Source organism: Poecilia mexicana, unplaced genomic scaffold (assembly GCF_051168715.1).
Source record: "Poecilia mexicana isolate PSO_F unplaced genomic scaffold, ASM5116871v1 scaffold_5, whole genome shotgun sequence".
Lineage (NCBI taxonomy): Eukaryota > Metazoa > Chordata > Actinopteri > Cyprinodontiformes > Poeciliidae > Poecilia > Poecilia mexicana.
Window position 1 is genome coordinate 26335706 of NW_028263374.1, and position 21349 is coordinate 26357054.

Genomic DNA, 21349 nt, shown 5'->3' on the forward strand with positions numbered 1-21349 from the left:
TTACCCTTGTTATATTTAGCTGATGCACAACATTGTTTAATGATCTGGAACAAAAAAGAAGAAATATGCAAGGGGGAAATAACTTTTCTCAGTACTGTTTTGTTGTGAAATTGTCCTTTGTGTGGTTTCACATATTGTCATTTCACAGAGTGGTGAAAAAAACTCAAACTGAGATTCTAATTTATTCTAATCACTTGAGATTTGATCAAAATTTGAATGATTTATTTACTTCCTGTCCCATAAAAACTTATTGTTATGCTATGAATCGTATACCACTTTTCACATAATTTCTGAAGACCAAATAAGAGCTTTACAATTGTGAGTTGTACCTAAAACACAAGTTTTACAAATCATGAATTGTGTTCTAAAAAATCTGTTTAGAAATAATGCAGCTCCAGATTGTGCAGCGTTTTTCTTTTTGAACAATAAAAGGAAACCTTAATGAGACGCAGACTTCAGTATTGCAGCATTGCACTTCAGCAGTTACCATATTTAATGACAGTGATTCAAAAGACAAAAAAAATAAAAAAAAGTTTGTTGTTTCACTCGCTTTGCCAGCATTTTTTCCTATTGTCTACCAAATTCTGCACCTTCAGTCCTTTCAGAGGAATACATGAACTCTCTACGGCGTTGCATTGCAAAACATACATTCTTTAGACAAGAAAAATGTCTTCATTTACACATCACATCCCAACACAAATAGATAAACACATTAATAAACATCTGAAGAAATTCAAGAGAATTCTTAAGAGAAGATACCTTTACTAGTCAGACATACCAATGTTGTCACGATTAAGAAGTATTTGTATACACAGCAAAACAGTCCATACATTAATGTCATTAGCATCAATGAAAACATATTCGTATATGCATAATTGCTATTCCTGTTTATGCCACCATTATCAGCATTAATAAATATGTTGGATTAGAATAAAAAAAAAATGCTGCGACATTTTCACAGATAAACTTCTTTAGTTTATATTGATCTCACTCATATTGTCATTGGTCTCACTCATATTGTTGCAGCTGAGCATAACATCAGACTTGCTGGTCTGAGATCCTTGACTTTCTGCTTCACAATAAGTATACCGTTTCCAGATGTTTATGTATGCTCTCTTTATCTTTTTTATTTTAAATGCATACACGACAGGGTTTACTGCCGAATTAGCATGAGAAAGAGAAATGCCGATATGGAAAGCAATTTTGGTTGCACGGTTTGCAAATAAACTAATGCAGTTCATAATGTGAAGTGGAAGCCAGGACAGCGCAAACAGAGCCAAGACAAGAGCCAGAGATGATGCCAGCTGTTTCTCTTTCCTCAGGTAAAGAGACTGGTTCTTTGGCTGGTTTTGGGCACCGTTGCCTGGTTTCTCTCTGAGATTTTCCCGAATGTAACAGAAAACATAGGCGTATAATACAGTCATCACCAGCAGTGGTGTTAAGGTGCAGAGAAAAAAGTTGAAGTAGACCAGATAATTCAAGCTGATCACCTTTATGAACATGCAATTATCAGAGGGAGTAAAGTTTGCTGATCCTGCATTCCATCCAAGCATGGGAGTGAAACTCAGTGGTACTGCAAAAAGCCAGCATGCAGCAGCCACAGAATATGAATACCTCCAGGTTACTGTCCTTTTGTACCTATAAAGAATAACATTGGTAAGAAAATGTTTAACTTTAATTCTTATTGAAATGATGACCAGCAGAATGTAGCATTGAATGCCTTGAGATCACATCTGCACATTTTATAATACCTGAAAAATTTCTTACCAGAAAGGGCGAGAGAGCCGAAGGTATCGATCCACAGCAATGGCCGTCAGACAGAGAACCGAAACTAGGGTCAGCAGGATCACCACACAGCTGATGAAGAGACAAGTGTGGAATGAAGTTTTCACTCGGCCATCTACCAGCACAGCCAACGGTATGGCCACAGCTCCGACAAGAAAGTCAGCCACAGCCAGAGACACAATGAGGCAGTAGGTGGGCAGCTGGATGCTTCTTGTTTTCCACAGAGCCAAAACAACCATTGCATTCCCAAGACAGCAGCATACTGCAATGAGAACTTCCACCAAAGTGTAAATCGTTATTTCAATATCAATGTTTGAGTCTGACTGGTTCATGTTGCAGGTTGATGGAGTGAGGTTCTAATGCTGAGCGAGACTAAAAGTTAGATCATACTCTGCCACTTATCATTCATCTCGCACTTGCAAAGCTTTTAGAGGAAGTCCTTAGCTGCAGCAACTTCTTCTATTTTTTTCTTGTTTTTAGCCTGTCTTGCACCATTGCTTAAAATTTTCTTTGCACAATAAAAGTTTTTACATTATTATTATAAAACTCATAATCATATTAGCTAATATTAATAATGAATAATATAATATTAGCCACAAACCAATTAATTGACTTTATTATTTACGGTGACTTGTGAGACTATGCGTGCAAATCAGCACTGTAGTAAAGCCACACATTTATAATCTCACTGTACGTATCTCCCTTTCATATTTCATACAGCTGAAGTCATATCAAACTTGCTTCTGCATGGCATTTGTTTATTTTACCCTACTTTTAGTTTCTTTTTTACTATTATCCTTGAAAAATGCATTTTGTTACTGCACTGTTTGTCTTCAAACTGCAGTTAGGAACTAGCCTAGAATGGAAATATTTAGATTATTATTGAAACTCAGATTAGTAAGTGAAAAATGTTTTCGGTTAAATACACACAGACTGATACTTCCAAGTTTTTCTTTTTGTTTTGTTTTTATTATTTTCTGCTACAGCAAGTCTAAACACAAGATTTAATATTAGATTGCATCAGATCATACAAAACCTCATAGAAATATGCTTAATAACTGCTGGAAGGTGCTGCACTTCAAATGCTACTTCTGCTAAGAAACAAGTCTCATTGCATAGACACGTGAATACTATAGTCAGCTATTATCTTTCATTTGAGCTTAAAACAACTTTCTGAGCCATAACCACATCGTCAACTCACATTATCTGTCACCATATATGCAAAACTCATTTGAGAAGAGATGAGTGATAAAACAAACCAGATCGGCTGTTTAACAAAACGCTGTGCTGTGTGACACAAAGGCGTACTGTCTTAAACCAAAAGGAGAATGAAACTGCTTAGGCACCTTTTGATCAAATATCCCAGCACTGACACAGCTTTAGGCAATGTTACGGCCCTGGGCCTTATAAAGAAGGCTGCAGGTGTTTTTGTTGTCTGCCTTTGTTTATAAATATCCCTTTTTCTGCACTTTAACCCCTGCATGATCACCCGCAAAATAATGCAGAATCAAACAAGTTTACACAAAAATGTCAAAATTCACACAAAAACATAAAGATAAAACTCTAAATCACCTATTTAGACAGTTTATCAGTAAGATAAATGGATTTGGGGGTCAGTTAAACTTTAATTTTTCAATGTACATTTACTGAATTTCTTTGCGTGATTTACAATTTTTTGTGTGGACTATGACCATCTTTAATTCAAAGTCTAAACTTACAGTTTTTAGACCAGGGAGTTTGGTTTAATCTAAAACTAGATCAGATCTAGAAGTGTATCCTTAGTGTTTTCATCAAGTCTTACTGGGAAGACACGGGTGAGAGGTGGAACATGTATAGACCAGCAAATCTGCAGCTCCAATTTGCCTTTGCTTCTGTGTTAACATCACAGCGCAGATTAATATAAATAAATACGACTGTCCGTCTCTCACTTCTTCCTGTGAACGTCATTACTTGTTCTCTAGGCAGAATCTGGCCCCAAAAACAGATAGTGCAATTCCTGTTTCTTTATCTGAGAGCTATGGTATCAGACACCACACTGAGCTGCAAAACCACAAGCTTTGACCATGAATTTCTCAGAATTGTTCCCATTTTGTTGCCACAGACCTTAGTACATTTTAAAAGGATTTTATGACAGCCCAACACAAATTGCCACACAGTTTGAAAGATGGAAAAAATAAATACACATGGTTTTTGATTTTGGTTTTAAAATAAAAAATAAAAAATAAAAATCAAAAAGGTTACCACTGCTTTAGAGGTTAATCTCTAATCTTTGATAATCCTATGCACACACACACACACACCCACACCCACACACACACACATATATATATATATATATTTTTTTTTTTTTTTTACTTTTTTTTCAATCAATTGCCTCCATAATTGACCCTATAGTAAACAATTATTTAACCTCAGTATTAAAACAAATTCTATGATGGCCTCAGAGGTGTGAGAATATTAGTGAACAAGTATTACAAAACCTAAGCATGGTGGATGCCCTACCTTGAACAATTTTGCAAAGAACCACAGGCCATAATGTATGCTTTTATATGTGGAAATCTGATAGAAACACAGCAAAAGACAAGCAGTAGGTATTTACATAGAAGGTGATTCAAAGTATCAACTCTTAAAAATAAATTTTCCCTCTAATTTACAATTCTGTTTTACCTAGTGTTTGTGTTGGCCCACCATCTAAAATCTTAGAATAGAATAGAATAGAATAGAATAGAATAGAATAGAATAGAATAGAAATATACTTTATTGTCCGATAACAATAATTGGAACACTTCTGTGCAAAACATTCCAGTTTGTGGTTCTATCAAGACAAAATGTAGAAAAGTTCAAGGTGTATAGGCTTTTGCACAGCATTGTACCTCTTGAGCATTATCTAAGATTCGAGAGAGAGAGATGGGCTGTGATTATTTCTACTAATCCTCCCTTCTTTGCTCTTTAATACCTTTCATTAATTGTTTTCATGTAAACACTTGAATCAGTCAGCCCAAGTGCTTAGATTCACATCCTGATTATGACTAACGGAGACAGCAATGTGACAAGATCCAATAAATGCATCACTAGGTTGCTTGGAAATAATTTTAAAAATAACTTTGCTAATTAAAACCGGTAATAGAGGCTTCGTTGTCATGCTGTTGATCTTGCACAGGTACAAGATGTTCCCTGCAAGCCAATAATTAAATTAATTACTGTAGTTTCTAGATAATGGTGCATGTTAGCCCAACTCAACACACTGTTGTGATTATTGGTTGTGATTATTGGTAATGGTTAAGGTATTTGTAAAGGTTTTTAGTGTTTTAATCAAATTTCTCAGTATCAGTTATCATTATGAATTTTTCTCTAAAATGATTTCTCAAGGTAATATAAGATGCTAAATAATAACTGTGCTGCATGTTACAAAACAGTCATCAACAAAACAATTAGGAGCAGATGTCTGTGGATGGCTGCACTATCATTCTAACATTCATAAAATGCATTGACATGTGTTCTTTTTGCAGAGTTTCCTGTTGCCCAGCATACTGTAACACACCATTAAACAAAAGTGAAGTTAGCCTCCAACTGTAGCTTCCAGTTTGGGAAATAGAAAAACAGGAGATCCCATCTTATTCTTCACTACCTATGGGCATCTTTAATTTGCTCTAGTTTAAGTCATAGACTCTTCAAACATGTACTAATATACACTAAATGTAGAATACCTAAAACCTTGTTTGTGATTTTGAAACCCTAATCTGATTTGTGAGAGTTCAGTAAAGGACCATGTTAGTGTCCTCTGAATGTCTCAGCATTCTACAGAGTTTGCTGTCATCTGCATCATTAAATTATCCGACATTAGTGGAAATTTTTAATTAATAGAAGGATAGACTTCCACTTCCAATACCCCCATGGAGATAAAGGCAGAGGAATGGAGAGAGAGAGAGAGAAAAGGAGAAGGAAAGGGGGCAACACTCTTATCAAAGCCCTTTATAAGTTTTTAAATGGTAAAATTAAAATATATCTTCTTTACTGCTCAACATTTACAAATAACCACACATTCCTACAAATTATATAAAAGGATCCCTGAGAAAGTGTAAATGAAGACACAAAAAACTGTTTTCTGAGAAAATTACAGAGTAGTTATAAAACTTTCATAATGGAGATCAAACCACTTTCACAGACTACATTGAAGTCTATTGATGAAGTTCATGAAGATACATTAACTTTATTATATGACCAAATCAATGCTAATGATTGCCCATCCTCACAGCCTAACTGTACACTTCCAGTTATCATGTAGCTTGTTTCCACAGTAAAATGTAATGCTCACATACACACACAGGGCACACACATACCCACTTAATGCAAGCAAAACTAATGCTGCAGAGTGCTGCAGAAAACAAAGTCCCTCCCCTTGATGTTATGACTCGTTTATACAGAGTAGTCAGTGAATAGGAGGGAGTGAGAGAGTAGAGAAGAGTGGTGATGTACCAGCTCTGGCTTCCTTACAGAGATTTTGAATTTGATGCAGAAGACTGAACAGTCGGTGTGCCTTCATGGGCTCTAAATGTGGCAAGGCTAATATTACATCTGTCTCAGTTGAACTACATGTTTACTGGAAGATGCTTTTGCTGAAGGAGAATACAAAAAGGGGAAAAGGAACTGATTCACATTTTATTACAATCTGAGCAAAGATAAGTTAGGTATTGAACGATAAAAAAAAGATGTCCTCTCCAGGTGTCAAGCCAAGGGAGCATATGGATGTGGCGTACATCTCCATTGAGATAGCCATTTCTGTGGCCTCTGTCCTAGGGAATGTATTAATTGTGCTTGTGGTGTATGTGAACCAGGCTCTCCGTGACACCACCTTTAGCTTTATTGCATCTCTGGCTGTGGCTGACATCGCTGTTGGAAGTTTGGTTATCCCTCTGGCCATTGTCATCAGTCTGGGATTCAGGACGCAGTTCTACACCTGCCTCATCCTCTCCAGCCTGGTGCTGATCTTAACTCAGAGCTCCATTCTGTCCCTCCTGGCCATAGCTGTCGACAGATATCTGCGCATAAAAATTCCCACAAGGTAAGAAAAAGTTTTAACTTCACATATCTACATTTCAAATTTACATGTTGTTTTCTCCCTGCATGTCACATTAAGATTGAATGCAATTAAAAAGAGAGTGATACGGTAGATTACCCATGTTGTGATGTAAGAGACCAAAACCGCTTTCAAAATGAATAATTGAATATTACTAATGGAACAAAACAGGAAATTAATAAAATCTTTTTTTTTCTGCTCTACAGTGGTTTTCTAAACTCTTACTTTCACCACATGATTTGAAATGTCTTTTAAATAAAAACAAGTAAATATTCAATAATTTTTCTCTACTGTCACAGAACATTTTCAAACATTTCTCATTTACAAAGACCTATGTTTCTTTTATTTTTTGTTAAAGAGAAACAGAGAGGAATACTCACTGAGTGTGTCAATCCTACATACAGTCCAGTCACATCAGTGCCAAGTTTTATACAAATCAGAAGGCTGGACATTAAACCTTTTAAGTAAATTAAAATATTGTCTGCCTAAATTATTGACAAAGGCAGTTTGTTTAGGTAGCTGGCAGGTGTCCACACTAATGTTTGCCTATCAGCTGAATCCTGAAGTCAAAGGCTGACACTTAAAAATATGCTTCTGAGAAATAACCAACTGGCCTTGGTTCAGGAAAATGCCATTAAAGTTGTCTGCGAGTGCATTTAGGTGATTGGAGAAAACTCTCATTTCTCTTCTGATTGTGCTGCCCAGGTATGGCGACATAGTGACCCAGGGGAGGGCATACATGGCAGTTTGTATGTGTTGGATCCTCTCCATCCTCAGTGGATTGGTTCCATTGGTTGGCTGGAACAACCTGCACCATGGGAACTTCAGTAACTCCAAAGAGATCGTTTGTGAGTTTAAAAATGTTATTCGGATGGACTACATGGTGTACTTTAATTTCTTCGTCTGTGTGGTGGTGCCACTGGTCTTGATGATCATTCTGTATGGGGAGATCTTCAGAGTGATCCGGCAGCAGCTCAACCGCCGTGCTGAGGCCACTTGTGATGGAGAAAAGTACTACCGAAAGGAGCTCAGGCTGGCCAAGTCGCTAGTCTTGGTGGTTTTTCTTTTCATAATATGCTGGATGCCAATACATATCATGAATTGCATCGACTTTTTTTACTCAGACTATAAAATACCCAAATTTGCTGTGTATGTAGGAATTTTTATGTCTCATGTAAACTCAGCACTCAACCCGATGGTTTATGCATTCAGAATGAAACGGTTCCGTCTTACTCTGATCCAAATAATTCGCCGCTGCATGTTATGTAACCCAATGGTGGCCACCCGATGCCCTACTAGCGCAATAGAAGGGAGTGAAAATATAGCTGTGAACCTATAGCATATATGGAAGAACTTTATTTTATAATGCATAGTCCCAGGGAGACTAAAAATGCTCTAAATATTCAAAAATGAAAAAAAGTGTGACTGATCCTGTTTCTTTAACATATCTTTTATTTTTTTGTGATTTCAGTATACATGGTCTTGGAAACTGTTAAACACTATTTGAGTTCTACTTAGATATGCAGGCAACTGTTGATTTAAAAAAAAAAAAACTTTTTACATTAAATGTAAAAAATGTGTGTTAATTTCCATCCATCCATTGCTTACCCCACTTATCCTTGCAAGGGTCACAAGGGTGATGGTTGGGGTGGGGGATGACCTCCAGTCATCAGAAGAAGAGGCAAGGTACAGCTTGAACAGGGCACCACTCCATCACAAAGACATACATTAAAAATCAACCTTGCACACACATCCATCTGAGGACAACGTAGGGTCCAGTTAACATGACAGTTATGACTTTGGACTATGGGAGTAACCGAAAAGAATCTACACATGGTCCCAGATCCCTAGCCACAAATTTTTACCCAGGCAGCCATGTATTAAATCCTTTTTTGTAAAAGAAAATTCACAAGAAAATAAGACTGCAATATATAATACAACAAGTCTATAAGGCTATTAGAAAGCTTTAGCGCATCAGGAAAAACATCGTATAAATAGTGCATATGAACAGAAAATATACAGATTTTATTGTCTGTACCACAAAAGACATATAGAGAGACTTCTGTGTTAAACAGCATCCTCCTATTATCAAATGTGTATGCCATTTTCTGCCTAATACCTTTTTCCTTATAATCTGAATGATATAACTGTGCTTCAGATTTAAAATTGCATTTTTTTCTGGGTGTGTTACTTCTAATTACAGTTATTTATGGGAACCTATATTATATTGATTCATTGCCTTTTCTCTTCTTAATTTAAAGTTAAAATGTTGTATAGATGATATTTCTATTTAGGTTGCCCTGATATAACTGAAAAAAAAATTGATGACATGCTGCTTGAATTAGTCAACTGTGGTAACCAAGTTGTAAGATAATATGCACAAATACTATTGCAGTAGTTTAAAACAAAAAAAAAAAAACAGTCAGTTTAGGACTACTTGCTCCCAAACATTGATGTTAGCACCCCTCTATGTGGAAGACCAAGTTGGAGATTTTTTTTTTTTTTTTTTTTACCAAAAATCAATTGCATATGTTTGCCAAAGTTGTAAAAAGAATAAATGGGTTGACAAAAGCCACTGTTATTAGAGGTTAAGTGCAGAAAAGGGCAACAGACCCGTGGTTAGCTGGGGATGTTATGGACAAATTTAACATAAATGTTTTAGCAGACATTAAGTATTCAAATGTCAACTGCATTTTCCTTTCACAGACTTGCCTGTTTTATGAATACTGTCAGGATATCCCTCATTGTCTTTTCTCATATTAACCAATACTAAATTTGTCTGTGTTTGCTAAATGACCAGAACTATTGAAGCAATCATAACCCTGTGAATCATTTACTTTCATTTCAAGCAATAATGGGTGTAATAAAAAATGTTCTTTTCAAATTCCTCAACTTTTTCTTTGCTTTCATTTGAGTCAAGAATATCTTTGTTTTCATGGTGTCTCCATGTCAGTGTTAATCTATTAACATTTCAACCACCTCATGTGAGTCACAAGACTCTTCCAGTCTAACTTTATTTGTCACAATTTAAAAAATTTGGAACTGGGTCAAAACTTCAGAAATGACCAAAAGAAGATTTTGTTGTCAAGAAAAAATAAAAACATATCAAAGGCTAATATTTTGCACTGTCATTAGAGGTTAAATGTGGTTGTTATTCTGTGTAACTTTTTTTATTATTATTATATCACTGTTCAATATGCATAGGAATTAAATTACCCTGCTAAGACTGCAAAATAACAGGCTACTTTCCATGGCCAAAGGCTTGGCACAAGCAATTTAGTGCCAAGCCTTTACCACATAATGCAGGGCTCGGTCCAGCTAATTCAGCTTCTCTGGGCCATATATTAAAAGATGTTGCGGAGAGGTGAAAAGCATTGGACCATCTGAATCAATTACCCAAAGAGCATTAAGCTGATTTATTCCAACTCTAAACCCAAAGCTTCTGCAGTAGGTCTGCTTTGTCATCAGTTTGACTCCTGCCTAGTTTCCACAGAAGTGTCCTGAAATAAAATATGTGAATTTCTTGTGAAATTTCATGCAATTTGTCTTTCAGATTGTGTGTGTGGTAAATACTAACATTTACAGTAATAAAAAGAATTCTGCTCTATAAAGATATTTACTTTTTTGAAGTCTAATGGAAGAAAATGTTAACGCTGTGCCTCTCTGTTTCTGTCTGTCTCTTAGTCATGAACACATTAATACGTATATTACCATCTGTCAGCCCCCCCCCCCCCCTCCTTGCTGAGGGATTTCAAACTGCTGAGCATGGTTAAATCCTTAGCCCTTGTCTTGGTGACAGAGATACCACATAACCAAGTCGGTATTACTGGCTTCATCAGCTGTTTCTGTTTTCTATGGCCTAACAAATACTAAAGAAACAGAAGCATGGTCTAAAAGAGAAGCAAAGAAGATAAATGTCTCAATTTCTGATGTACTTCTTCAATATTTCTCAAATCTAAAATATAAATCTTCTTCAAGGTAGGACACTTCATACTTATAAGATTAAAGTTTTTGATGTTTTTTTCTCTCCAGTTTTGAATTGAAAAGCTGGCATCTTGTTTTCCTTTATGTCCTCAAGCTTCTGACAGTAGCTTACATTTGGAACTGTAAAATGGCAAACACTGATGAAACGAACGGCAGCCAGGATCCGGAGGCTCCGGAGGAAGACCTGGATGATGAACAGCAAGCTTTGCTGCATTTCAGTAAATATGGAGAAAGTCAGCGTGCGCAACCATGGCAGCAATGGACCTTCAGAGAAAAGGCAAACTATTATATGGATCGTATCTTCCTAGTCTTTTTAATCATCTTTGTGATGATTTTGCTAATTGAATGTTTGTATAAAATTTGGTATGTGTCAAATGGGAAGAATATAGCAGAGTTTATGTCACACTCAGTCGTGTTTCTGATCGACTGGCTCTTCACTCAGGAGAGACAAGAGGAGCTGGTTGAATTATAGGATGTGAATAAAGGTGTTCACACCATCCTTTTACACTTTTTGTATTTCATTTGATATTTATGTAACAATGAAAACTGTTATGTAAACAGTTTCTACAGGAACTACACTACAGTCTAGTTCCTGTAGACTGTAGTTCAGGACCTACAGCTACATAATAAAACAAATATTTTGCAAATTTGTGTATGACTTTAACTGACTTGTGTGCACTGGCCTCTCTCTGGATTGTCAAAACAATCTGATACCAGCAAATTGCTAAAAATATGAAGTAATGCTTGAAAATAGAATTTAACGGGACAATTTAACAGATTAGATCACGTAGAAATCCAATATTTAAAAGAAACAGGTCTTAATTGACAAAATTAATGCCTTGTAAAAGACTGGTGCTACAGTTGCACCAGAAAAATTACAAGTTGCTGTTTTTTGTTTTAGTTTTTATTTTAATCTGCATCAAATTTTATGAAACAAATGAAACGGTTGGATATATTTGCGAGATTACTATGGTTTTACATATTTAATCCTAAATTACATAAAAATAATAAAAAAATAAAGTTAAAACAAATCTGTAATCAGAATAGTTTTTTTTATTCGAACAACAAAAAATACCCCTAAAACCTTGTATTTTGTAAACAAAGAAGGGAGCGAAGGTTAGTACATTTTGACGTAATTTGTCTGGCATACAAACCAACCTATGAGAATGCTATATCCAGTCCTTTTCAACTTCCGGGACCACCTCCCACCCTCTTCCGGATTGCTTAGCGTGACCGACGTTTCGTGTCTATTTAGACTTAAAAGTAAGTCGAGATTTACACCTTTTATACCATGTTTTGTAGACCACCTTCTGTATTATCCTATATTAATAAAGCACACACTTCTGTGCTTAAATCGTGATGAACGCGTCTATGTGTCCTGCTACGCAGTTAGAAATAGAAGGTAGTTGGAAAACATGGCCACATGCTGCTGCCTGTGCTAGCTGTGATATATACTATAAATGGCACGGTTTAACTCTGACAAATAAGGTAGATGGTTAGGCTTAGGCTGTATAAAACTAAATCCAACAATGTGACCGTTTATTTGGTCATGTGTGACATTTTGAGTACATCAAAAACAAAAGCTAAAATTAGCAACGCTGAAATGAAATCCCCTTCCTCGTGTTTACATGATCATGATTAAATTTGTACTAGACTTAAACGCTGTGTGCATTTTTAAGAGGCTTAATTCCACTTTTAAGCTCTGAAAACTTATTTTTCTCCCTTAACCTAAATGTGCCAATTATACTGTATTAAGGTTTTAAACAACACAAAGGACACTGGTCATTTTACCTTTTCGTAACTGCTTGTTAGGTTGTTGCTTCCTGGACTTTTTTAGGTACGAAATTGGGCAATTAGAAAAATTTGAGCAAAATCGGATAAAATTTTAAAGATAATTACAAAAATTTTCAACTAATGGCACACCTTACTCATGTATATGGGTTAAAAGTTTTAGCACCTCCAAATACTTAATTCTTGGTAGGTAGAAAGTGGTTTATTTAGATGTACGAAGCAGTTTAGGAAAATACTAACTGGGGATACGAGTACAAAACGGAGCTACAAAGAGGCTAGCATAACTAGAGCACAAAATAACTATGTTTTCTGACTAATTGCCAACATAATGCTAATTAAGTAAAAAATGTCACCAATGTGACTTAACTTTCTCGCTGATTTGCCAAGCACAATAAAGTTGTTGGGATTCATTTTTATTTTGGTATAAAAGTGAAATGTTCTAATTCTGTTATTATAACATTTGCCTCTTCAAAAATCTTGCAAATCAACAGTGTTTTACATGTGTTGGGATTTGTTTCATTTTAAATAAATCTCACAAGTTCTAAAACATTATTTCTTGTGATGTTTGAGCTTGCATGCTTTATGGATAACTTGACACAGCTTACTCATTTGCCATGTTATTTCCAGAATGCGTTACGTGGCCGCTTACCTGCTCGCTGTTCTCGGTGGGAACACCAAGCCCTCCGCAAAAGACATCAAGGAGATCCTGAGCAGTGTGGGAATTGAGGCCGATGATGAACGCTTGAATAAAGTATGTAATATAATGATTGTGAAGTTCTGTTTGAAGATGCCATGTAGTAAAAATCTTACTCATTTATCAGGTAATTAGTGAACTGAATGGAAAAGACATCAACGAAGTCATGAATTCAGGTAAGGACTATATAATTTATTATATTTTCCGGACTATAGAGCGCATCTCACTATAAGTCGCACCCACAAAGTAAAAAAAAAAGAAGGAAAAAAAAAATGGAACCTACATATATAAGCCGCTGGTACCTCCACCGCTCTCAGTTTTCCACAAGGATGCAGCAGAGGACTGCGTCCTTAATAAATCTGCTATTAAGGACGTGCAGCGGCTATTGAACTGTACTGCCAGATTGATGGCCTTCAACTTAAAAGTGGCATATGAACTTCTTTGTGTTGTTTCCATGATGAGGGTGTATGAGTTTGAAAACATTTCTCTGTCGAGAACAAGCATGTGCTTGTTCTAAATTAAAGTCACCAATTTATTCTTTGATTTCCAAATTGGACTTCCAATGATTCACTTCCTGCTAAAGAGCCCTGTGGTGGTTGAAGAAAAATCTACAGAAAAGCTGACCGGGCTATAAGCCACATGGCTCAAAGCGTGGGGAAAAAGTAGCGGCTTATAGCCCAAAACAATATGGTACATAACTTTACAGTTTATGCCACAAATGAAAGTTTTCCTAACATATCGTCCTTCTATTTCTAGGCCTCTCCAAGTTAGCCTCTGTACCAGCAGGTGGTGCTGTAGCAGCACCGGCGGCAGCTGCTGGTAGTGGGGCCGCTGGAACTGGGGCTGCACCTGCTGCTGGTATGTCTATGTCTTTGTACACAACTAAATATGAAGCTACATATAAAATAGTTTGTAAATGTAAGGTACACTCAGGTTTTTTGAGTGTTTTCAGTGACATCTGTATAGTTTTGCCTATATTGAACTGCTGGTTTTACTTTCTTTTCCAGCGGAAGAGAAAAAAGAAGAGAAGAAAGAGGAATCTGAAGAGTCAGATGAAGATATGGGCTTCGGACTCTTTGATTAATTGTCCTTCTCAGTGTATAAAAAGCAATAAAAATGTAAAAGGTTTACACAGATATCTGACTATTTTTCTTTGTGTTTTAAATATATATATATATATATATATATATATATATATATATATATATATATATATATATGAAAAACATGCAGTTTTTCATGTCTGATTATTTGTAAAACAAGCATTAAGACGCCATTAAACAATCCCATCACTGCGTGTGGTTATAGTCAATTTGTGAGACCACACAAACATAAAAGCTAACTTGAAGAGACAAAGCCAAATGTCCAAACACAAGGTCAACAAATATACTTATTTATTCTATATGCATCAACATTAAACTAAAATTTGTGAAGTCTTAACTTCACAAATTTTAAATTGTGGCAAGATTAAATATACGTTTCCAGTCTTGTAACTGGAAACCCTTCAAACCAGTCTTACAACATTAAAACACAAGTTGCTGCTTTTGTTCTCTAGTCTAAAGAAAAGCAAATTGTGAAATTCCCAATGCTCACAATGAGTATTTCTTACATTAAAGGTATTATAAAGGCAAACCCATTCAAACCAAAGTATGGCTTCATAGGAGTTCACATATTGTCCAGGGCTTGAGGTCTGACTGAATCATAGTTCTAACTAATTCTGTTAAAACTACTGTTTGGAACCAGAAATCATGTTTTTTTTCTTTGTAGTGTAGCTTTAGCATGTGAGTCAACATCATCTTGACAATTCATCTTTGAGAATTGATCACACAATCGTGCATTATCTTGATTGAGAAAGTAGTTAACTTGTCACTGAACCTGTCACTTGAGCAATATTAGAATTTTTGCTTTCACCTGCCAATTTTTATGTGTTGTCAATTGATGATACAATTATTATTAATGTGGAAATATTTGTTGAAGTCCAGATTTTTAAGTCAAATTATAACTTGGCTTTGCATTATATTTAGCATTTTATTGTGATTCTTGCCATATTTATGTGAATTATGCTCCTTGTATGAGCAGGTAACATTGCAGTCCACTTGTCTGTGCCATTTTCTCTGATGTATGTAAGTTCATCTGTTGCTTGGCAGTGCACTGGATGTAGTAATTTTCCCCTGAGTAATCATCATTTCTGGTAGTTATGCATGTCTCATGCTGCAGCAGAGCCATCATGTTCACTTTAGTCATAATAGCTGACAGACATACCATCTTGTAATTACAAGTTAGCATGTAGTCTTGTGACCTGTTACTGGTTATCTGCAAATGAACTTATCTATACACCCGTTGGTCTCATGACCCCAGTTTGATCCAAGTTTGAGTTGTGAAAGTAGATCAAATCCATTCTAACGCAAATAAAAAATAATAATCCTGTGAGTTTGCCCTTTCTTAGAAACAAGTCCAAGCAGCTATTTATCCACCAGGTGTATCAACAGTTTGACTCATTCAGATAAACTTCACCCTCCCCACACAAAGGAGAAGGAGCAGTACAGCTCACATAATGCTTTTCTTCTCTTATGAGAACTAGGTCTTTATTTTTGACAAGCTGTACTTCATTTCTAGTTTGTTTCCTGCTTACATGTCAGTGAATCAAAGAGCTGCCAACCATGTTAAGAAGCATATGTTTATTAAAAGATAAAACTCATTTCAATAATTAACAAGATCAGAGTTGACATTATGAATGCCAGCATTCATAACAAAAAGTCACAGTTTTGGTGCACACAATGCATATTTAACAAGAGCTCAGAGTTACCCATACAGAAGAAAATATTGCACTGTTTTTTCTTATTGTTACAAATCAACAAATTTTCAAATTTGGCAAAAAAGCCTTACATTGTAGTGTCTCTTAGAAAAGCACCTAAATATGAATCTAACAAAGTGCTATCACAGTTCAGTTCAGTACTTTTTGGTGGCTGGCTCACTAAGATTGGGTTTAGGGCCATTGGTCTGTCAAGTGACAGCTTTCTGAGAAAACATCCTGCTGTGTCACATTTTCAGAGGTTTTCAGTCACAGCTTAGTAAAATCTTTCAAGCACATGTAAGTTTTCAGACAGTGTTCATAAAGTGAAGTCTGTGCAGATCTATAGTCGCATCTATAGGGATGTGGATAGTTGGGTAGATCTCAGTTTCATTTGCCTGTTAGAGGAACATTGTCGACGTCATCGTCAGACCAGGGGTGGTCTGTGCATGCCTGAAAGAAACAAGAAAAGATATTAAAACATAATTTTCAGTCAGTCTCTAAACTTTCCATTTTTGCATTCGTACTTTGCAGTTAGATATCGCCTGACTTCTGCTATCAATGTATAGTGAGGTTCTAAACAGCTAAGGTTTTTGCTTGTGTAAACATTGTCATCCTAAGAAACGTCAGTATTTGTACCATCGTCACAATAGAAACAACCTAACAGGTACAAATTAGAGCTTGGCATTCCTTATGCTTGAAAACTATCAAAATCCAAGAAATTTGTCTTTAGCAAACATGGAATCCATTCTTTAGCATTCTCACCTGTCTGTATTCAAATCGGTCCTGCAGATAACGGTTTCCGAGACAAGTGATGTGACCAACGTTCTGCTTGGAAAGCCCAGCTACCCTGGCCGTGAAGTCAAGAGTGAAAGCCAGTTTGACCAGCTCGGGTGCTGTAGGTAGCACAGTGGGTGGCTTGTGGGTTTGCATTGCCTCTTTCTCCAGGTAAGCATCTGCCATCTTCTGGAAGGAGGAGTAAGACATGCGCTGGAAAAAGCTGCTCAGCATGGGGTTATCTTTCAGCTGAAGGAGATAAGGACAATAGAGCTATCAGTTATGTATGTTTTGACCTACTTGAGATAACGCAGCAAAGACAAGCCTTTTACTGTAATCCAAAGTAATTCCATAAATGTGGTGAATGAATACTTGAAAGCTGTTAGGGAGCTGACTCACTGCAATACTTTCTCATTGTACTGTGTACACTTTAAGGAGCAAGAAAATATTAAAAGTCTACAAATACTCAACAGCTTAAGTAAAAAATAAATAAAAAACAGTAAAGTGCTGCATTAGAAAATACAAACAGGAAATCACTGGGTAAAAACCTTTTTGTCTTATATTACATTTTGCAATACACACACAATTAACTACTGCTGGCTTGTTCACTTATAGATCTAAGGTGATTTAATGTAAAAGTGTTTCAGCAGACCATATGGCACAGCAATCACATGACCTGTGCTTGGTTTTCAAAGCTATGACTCAACATGTACTCTGTAAAGCTCTTCCTCCTTTCTAAACTTAGTCACTTTTGATGTGTTTTCAAAAACATGCCTCTAACAGACAGAGGTACAGATGGATGATTTAAAGCCTGAACTTAACTGTCCTTTTTAAAATTATTTTTCAACTTTTATATTTAAAACACTTGTTTCCTTGTCAACCATATCTTTACTGTATCTTTAGCTCTTAACCCTGGTATATCCAATTATTAAAAACTACTCTGTTATTTCCAACTAATACTTTTTCACTGACAATCGGAGGAAATACCCACCTTTCCATCAATGGCATCACCCTCTTGTATGGTCAAAGCAATAATCCTTTTGATAACTTCTTCTGAAAACAAACACAAACAGGAACTATGAACAGGTTTTATTAAACAGAAACTGTTTAAATGATAATTCTACTATGCATGTTTTTCTTCCCTTTCGTACTTCCAGTTCCAGATTTTTATTTTTTCACACACTATACTGTCGGCAATGAACTATTTTTAACAGCTGCAAACTACGAGCACAATAACCAATTTCTTACCATTGGACAGAATTTCCGTTTCCTCTTGTTCTTTGACCTCATGTACAATTTTTTCAAATTCTTCCGATACTTTCTCATAGTAGGCGTATGTCGGTTCGACGCTGATCACAGCTGTTAAGCAAATGTTTGGATATTAATGAACAATTTTTAAATGCAGTAACATGACAGTAATATGAATCTTCATTTCTGCTACAGTTACCTTCTACTCCAGTGCTATCAGTAGAGTTGACATCTTTGCCAAATTTAATTGATCTCAGAGACCGCCTTTTGGACAATTTCCTTCTTAAGGACTTTTTCCTGATTGATTTCTTTTGAAAGGAGATCTGAGTTGTGGGCAGGCAGTTAGTTGCTTGATTTGAATCGTCAAACATCTCTGATGGACTGTCTTGATCTTCTTCTTTGTCTTCATTCTTGAAAATGCCTAGGAAAGTCTTCCAAAATGAGAGTTTCTTGATCTTTTTGGACTTTTTAGTCTTGATTTCTAGCTCCTCTAATTTCTCAGGATCTTTCATGGGTTCATACATCTGGGGTTCAGCCACAGGAAGCACACTAGGTTCACTGGGATTTAAATCCTCGTGCAAATGTAGGGAAGGGTCGCTGGAGGATCGTCTATACCTTTTGGGCATGGTCACCCACTTTTCCATCTTCCCTGCTTTCTTTGCCCTCACACTGCCATCATTCAGGCTCAGGCTCCGCTTGACATAAACCTCCAGGATACGCACTGTGTCCTTATGGGGCACAGAAATAATCTGGCTGTGAACAGGCCTTTGTTTTTCTATTGCTGTTTCCATGGTGGATTCTAAGAGGAAGAAGAGAAAAGCGTACTGTTTTATCAGATTTAAATCTCTTAGTTGAAAATCACATGAACTTTCTAATTAATTTATACTGTTATATCTTACTCATTTTTAACGCTTTTTCAAAAAAAAAATCTTGTTATATTGTCTTTATTGATGAAGAATATTACGGTAATTAATGTTTGAATGTTGCTCACGCCGTTCATGATCATGCCAATTTCAATAAACATGAAATATTAAGTTTATAAAAAATGCATAATGCCTTGATCTAATTTCTGAAGTAACACATAGGATATTAAGACAGTTACAATGCACGCAGTGCTTTTTTTTGTCTACTGTTCTAAACAGTGTTTAAAACGCAGATGAAACAGGAAAGTGTAACTGAGTTGCGTTAGATAATACGGTTATTACTGCGAGACAAATGGAGACGCGTTTTTAAATACTCTTTAAAAGTCAAAGAAGAAAGATCAAAACGTATTAATGGTCGAGATACTCTGTCAGTAAACTCACCTTTTAACCGTTGATATCGTTTAATTATCCGAACGAAATATTCAGATCGCGGGTTTTGAAGGTACTCGCTGTAGACAGACTTATGTCTTACAAAGAGACTAATGTACCTGCTGACCGAAATCCCGGAGCTCCTCCCCCTGGGGTTTACGTCGCCGCTTTCACCTGAGATAACGTAAATTGACACCAGGGGATTTTGAGCGGTCCACCTATGTTTCCGGGTTTACATAGACGGCGGTATCGGACCTTGTTTACGGTTTCTCTTTAGCTGCGCAGTGTAATAATCGGCCACGTTTAGGAAGTCAGCGTGTTTCCTGTAAAAGGGTGGCCTTTCTAGAAGAAAAAATAAGAATAACCCTTTATCTTTTATAAAGGGTTATTTCATCGCTTTGGAGAAAAATCTAATAAAAATAACCCAAGTTGAAGAGCTGAAATTGCTGACATTTCTAAATCTAGATTTTAGAGTCTAAAATGCAGTGACTTGATAAAAATGATTATAAAATTCGTCCTATCTTTGTTTCTTAAGGTTACTACCCAGATTTTTATGTCAAATCTAAATAACTATATTTTATCACTATGTGTCATGGTCAGTATTTTGATGTGTTTTACTAACTGGATGACTGGTGACATAATTTGAGGTAATCCACTCTGTGGGAATTTAGTTATCCTCAGGATAATTTAACAGTTGCTGAGCTGTATGTCAAAAAATAGCAGGTCTTCCGTATTCATGTGCATTTTAGAATTTTATGTACTGAAAATCAAGATTTGGATGTTTCATGAAAATTTCTAAAGATGAGTGCAAATGTTGCTTAAAGAGTTTTTTTGTGCATGTGTCGATGTAACTGCATAATACCCATGTTGAAGTTTAAGATGGGGGTTGCTTAGCAGTCTTCCAAATGTTACATTTGAAATTTTGATTTCATTATACTATCCTGCCCATTTTTTTAAATTTGAAACTTTTAAATAGTGACTTCAGAATAAAAACAGGACTCATACTGTATTCATCAACCAAACATGCAGTGCTTGGAGGCAGAAACGTTTATTTTCCTTTTCTCTGTTATCTTTTGGATGCAACACAAACACTACAAGAGTGTTCTTCCAGTTCTGCTGCTGTTTTTAAAACGTCTGTATGGTGATGCTGGCATTTTAACTTTGCTAAGGTATGGGATTCATTATACACCTTTACACAGTAAAGGCAACCTTAGATTTGTTTGCAAAACAAATAAGGGACTCATTCTTCCGTATAGCTGTAGCTGACATTAAGGTCATTTTACATGACTCAGGTTCACAAAGGCAATACTCAAAATGGTGATACCTGACCTGGATTATATTGATTAACCTTATATTAAATTCCCTTTTTTGAAATTTCCTTAGGAATATGTTTCAAAAACCACATTTGGAAAAATGTTTTGTCTTTTTCATTTTATAGCAGTCTACTTCAGTCTTGACCAAAGTCTTTTATACTTGACCCAATCAAAGATGACAGAAATCAAGTTTTTGTAAATAGTTAATTAACCTTCCCTGATTTGTGAGTGTTGTGGAATAAAGTGTCTTACAACGAAAAAGACTCACCTGTTTTCATTCAAATAAGGTGTTTACTTCTAGTTTATCTTTCTGTCCATCAACTTCAGTGACACATCACTATAAATAGTCTTATCCTGATTGCTAAGAAACCATAGACAAAAGGTTTCTGTCATATGGACTTTTTGCAGCCAAGAATAATTTTTTCTATAAGCTGAACTTATTTCACTAACTTGCTTTTAATTCATAAGCTGATGTCAAACCTGACATATTCCAAGTCTTTCTAATATTTTGTGCATTTTGAAATAAATGAGAGAGTGCAAGTTACAAAATAAAAAAAATAAGACAGGATTGTTTTGTAGTACCCCAAAATCTCCACG

At 35.9% G+C, this 21349-nt stretch overlaps 4 protein-coding genes across 7 annotated transcripts; 2 read left to right on the forward strand and 2 right to left on the reverse strand.

Moving 5' to 3' along the window:
* Nucleotides 1-461: 461 nt before the first annotated feature.
* Nucleotides 462-2503, reverse strand: LOC106920999 (adenosine receptor A1-like). Its single transcript, XM_014992387.2, has 2 exons — nt 1768-2503; nt 462-1638 (listed from the first exon to the last, which is right to left on the reverse strand). Exons 1-2 carry the CDS (start codon nt 2115-2117, stop codon nt 972-974), a joined length of 1017 nt encoding a protein of 338 aa, XP_014847873.1. The 5' UTR covers nt 2118-2503; the 3' UTR covers nt 462-971.
* LOC106920997 (adenosine receptor A1-like) lies at nt 1778-9754 on the forward strand. Of its 2 annotated transcripts, XM_088005806.1 has the most exons (3): nt 1778-1918; nt 6621-6847; nt 7568-9754. In XM_088005806.1, exons 1-3 carry the CDS (start codon nt 1880-1882, stop codon nt 8199-8201), a joined length of 900 nt encoding a protein of 299 aa, XP_087861932.1. In that variant the 5' UTR covers nt 1778-1879; the 3' UTR covers nt 8202-9754. The 2 variants fall into 2 exon arrangements, with proteins under 2 accessions (XP_087861932.1, XP_014847871.1); XM_014992385.2 differs by lacking the exon at nt 1778-1918 and having other exon boundaries at nt 4100-6847.
* A 2260-nt stretch (nt 9755-12014) lies between these two features.
* rplp2a (ribosomal protein, large P2a) lies at nt 12015-14467 on the forward strand. The gene is made up of 5 exons (XM_014992384.2): nt 12015-12109; nt 13265-13388; nt 13459-13507; nt 14088-14189; nt 14339-14467. The coding sequence occupies exons 2-5, from the start codon at nt 13266-13268 to the stop codon at nt 14413-14415; spliced, it is 351 nt and encodes a 116-aa protein (XP_014847870.1). The 5' UTR covers nt 12015-12109; nt 13265; the 3' UTR covers nt 14416-14467.
* A 1527-nt stretch (nt 14468-15994) lies between these two features.
* Nucleotides 15995-19683, reverse strand: LOC106920995 (uncharacterized). Of its 3 annotated transcripts, none has more exons than XM_014992381.2 (6): nt 19559-19683; nt 18347-18946; nt 18148-18258; nt 17891-17952; nt 16888-17148; nt 15995-16575 (listed from the first exon to the last, which is right to left on the reverse strand). In XM_014992381.2, exons 2-6 carry the CDS (start codon nt 18936-18938, stop codon nt 16513-16515), a joined length of 1089 nt encoding a protein of 362 aa, XP_014847867.2. In that variant the 5' UTR covers nt 18939-18946; nt 19559-19683; the 3' UTR covers nt 15995-16512. The 3 variants fall into 3 exon arrangements, with proteins under 3 accessions (XP_014847867.2, XP_014847869.2, XP_014847866.2); XM_014992383.2 differs by having other exon boundaries at nt 17891-17949; nt 19452-19651; XM_014992380.2 differs by having other exon boundaries at nt 19452-19647.
* Between the last annotated feature and the right edge of the window lie 1666 nt (nt 19684-21349).

Excerpts from the sequence above, each read along its gene's own strand:
- LOC106920999 (XM_014992387.2), bottom strand. The coding sequence starts at position 2,117 with ATGAACCAGTCAGACTCAAACATTGATATTGAAATAACGATTTACACT. Across the intron at positions 1,639-1,767 it reads CGGCTCTCTCGCCCTTTCTG|GTACAAAAGGACAGTAACCT; the intron begins GTAAGAAATTTT and ends TATTCTTTATAG.
- LOC106920997 (XM_014992385.2), top strand. The coding sequence starts at position 6,495 with ATGTCCTCTCCAGGTGTCAAGCCAAGGGAGCATATGGATGTGGCGTAC. Across the intron at positions 6,848-7,567 it reads CGCATAAAAATTCCCACAAG|GTATGGCGACATAGTGACCC; the intron begins GTAAGAAAAAGT and ends TGTGCTGCCCAG.
- rplp2a (XM_014992384.2), top strand. The coding sequence starts at position 13,266 with ATGCGTTACGTGGCCGCTTACCTGCTCGCTGTTCTCGGTGGGAACACC. Across the intron at positions 13,389-13,458 it reads ATGATGAACGCTTGAATAAA|GTAATTAGTGAACTGAATGG; the intron begins GTATGTAATATA and ends CTCATTTATCAG. Across the intron at positions 13,508-14,087 it reads CAACGAAGTCATGAATTCAG|GCCTCTCCAAGTTAGCCTCT; the intron begins GTAAGGACTATA and ends TTCTATTTCTAG.
- LOC106920995 (XM_014992381.2), bottom strand. The coding sequence starts at position 18,938 with ATGGAAACAGCAATAGAAAAACAAAGGCCTGTTCACAGCCAGATTATT. Across the intron at positions 18,259-18,346 it reads TGATAGCACTGGAGTAGAAG|CTGTGATCAGCGTCGAACCG; the intron begins GTAACTGTAGCA and ends TTTGCTTAACAG. Across the intron at positions 17,953-18,147 it reads AACGGAAATTCTGTCCAATG|AAGAAGTTATCAAAAGGATT; the intron begins GTAAGAAATTGG and ends GTTTGTTTTCAG.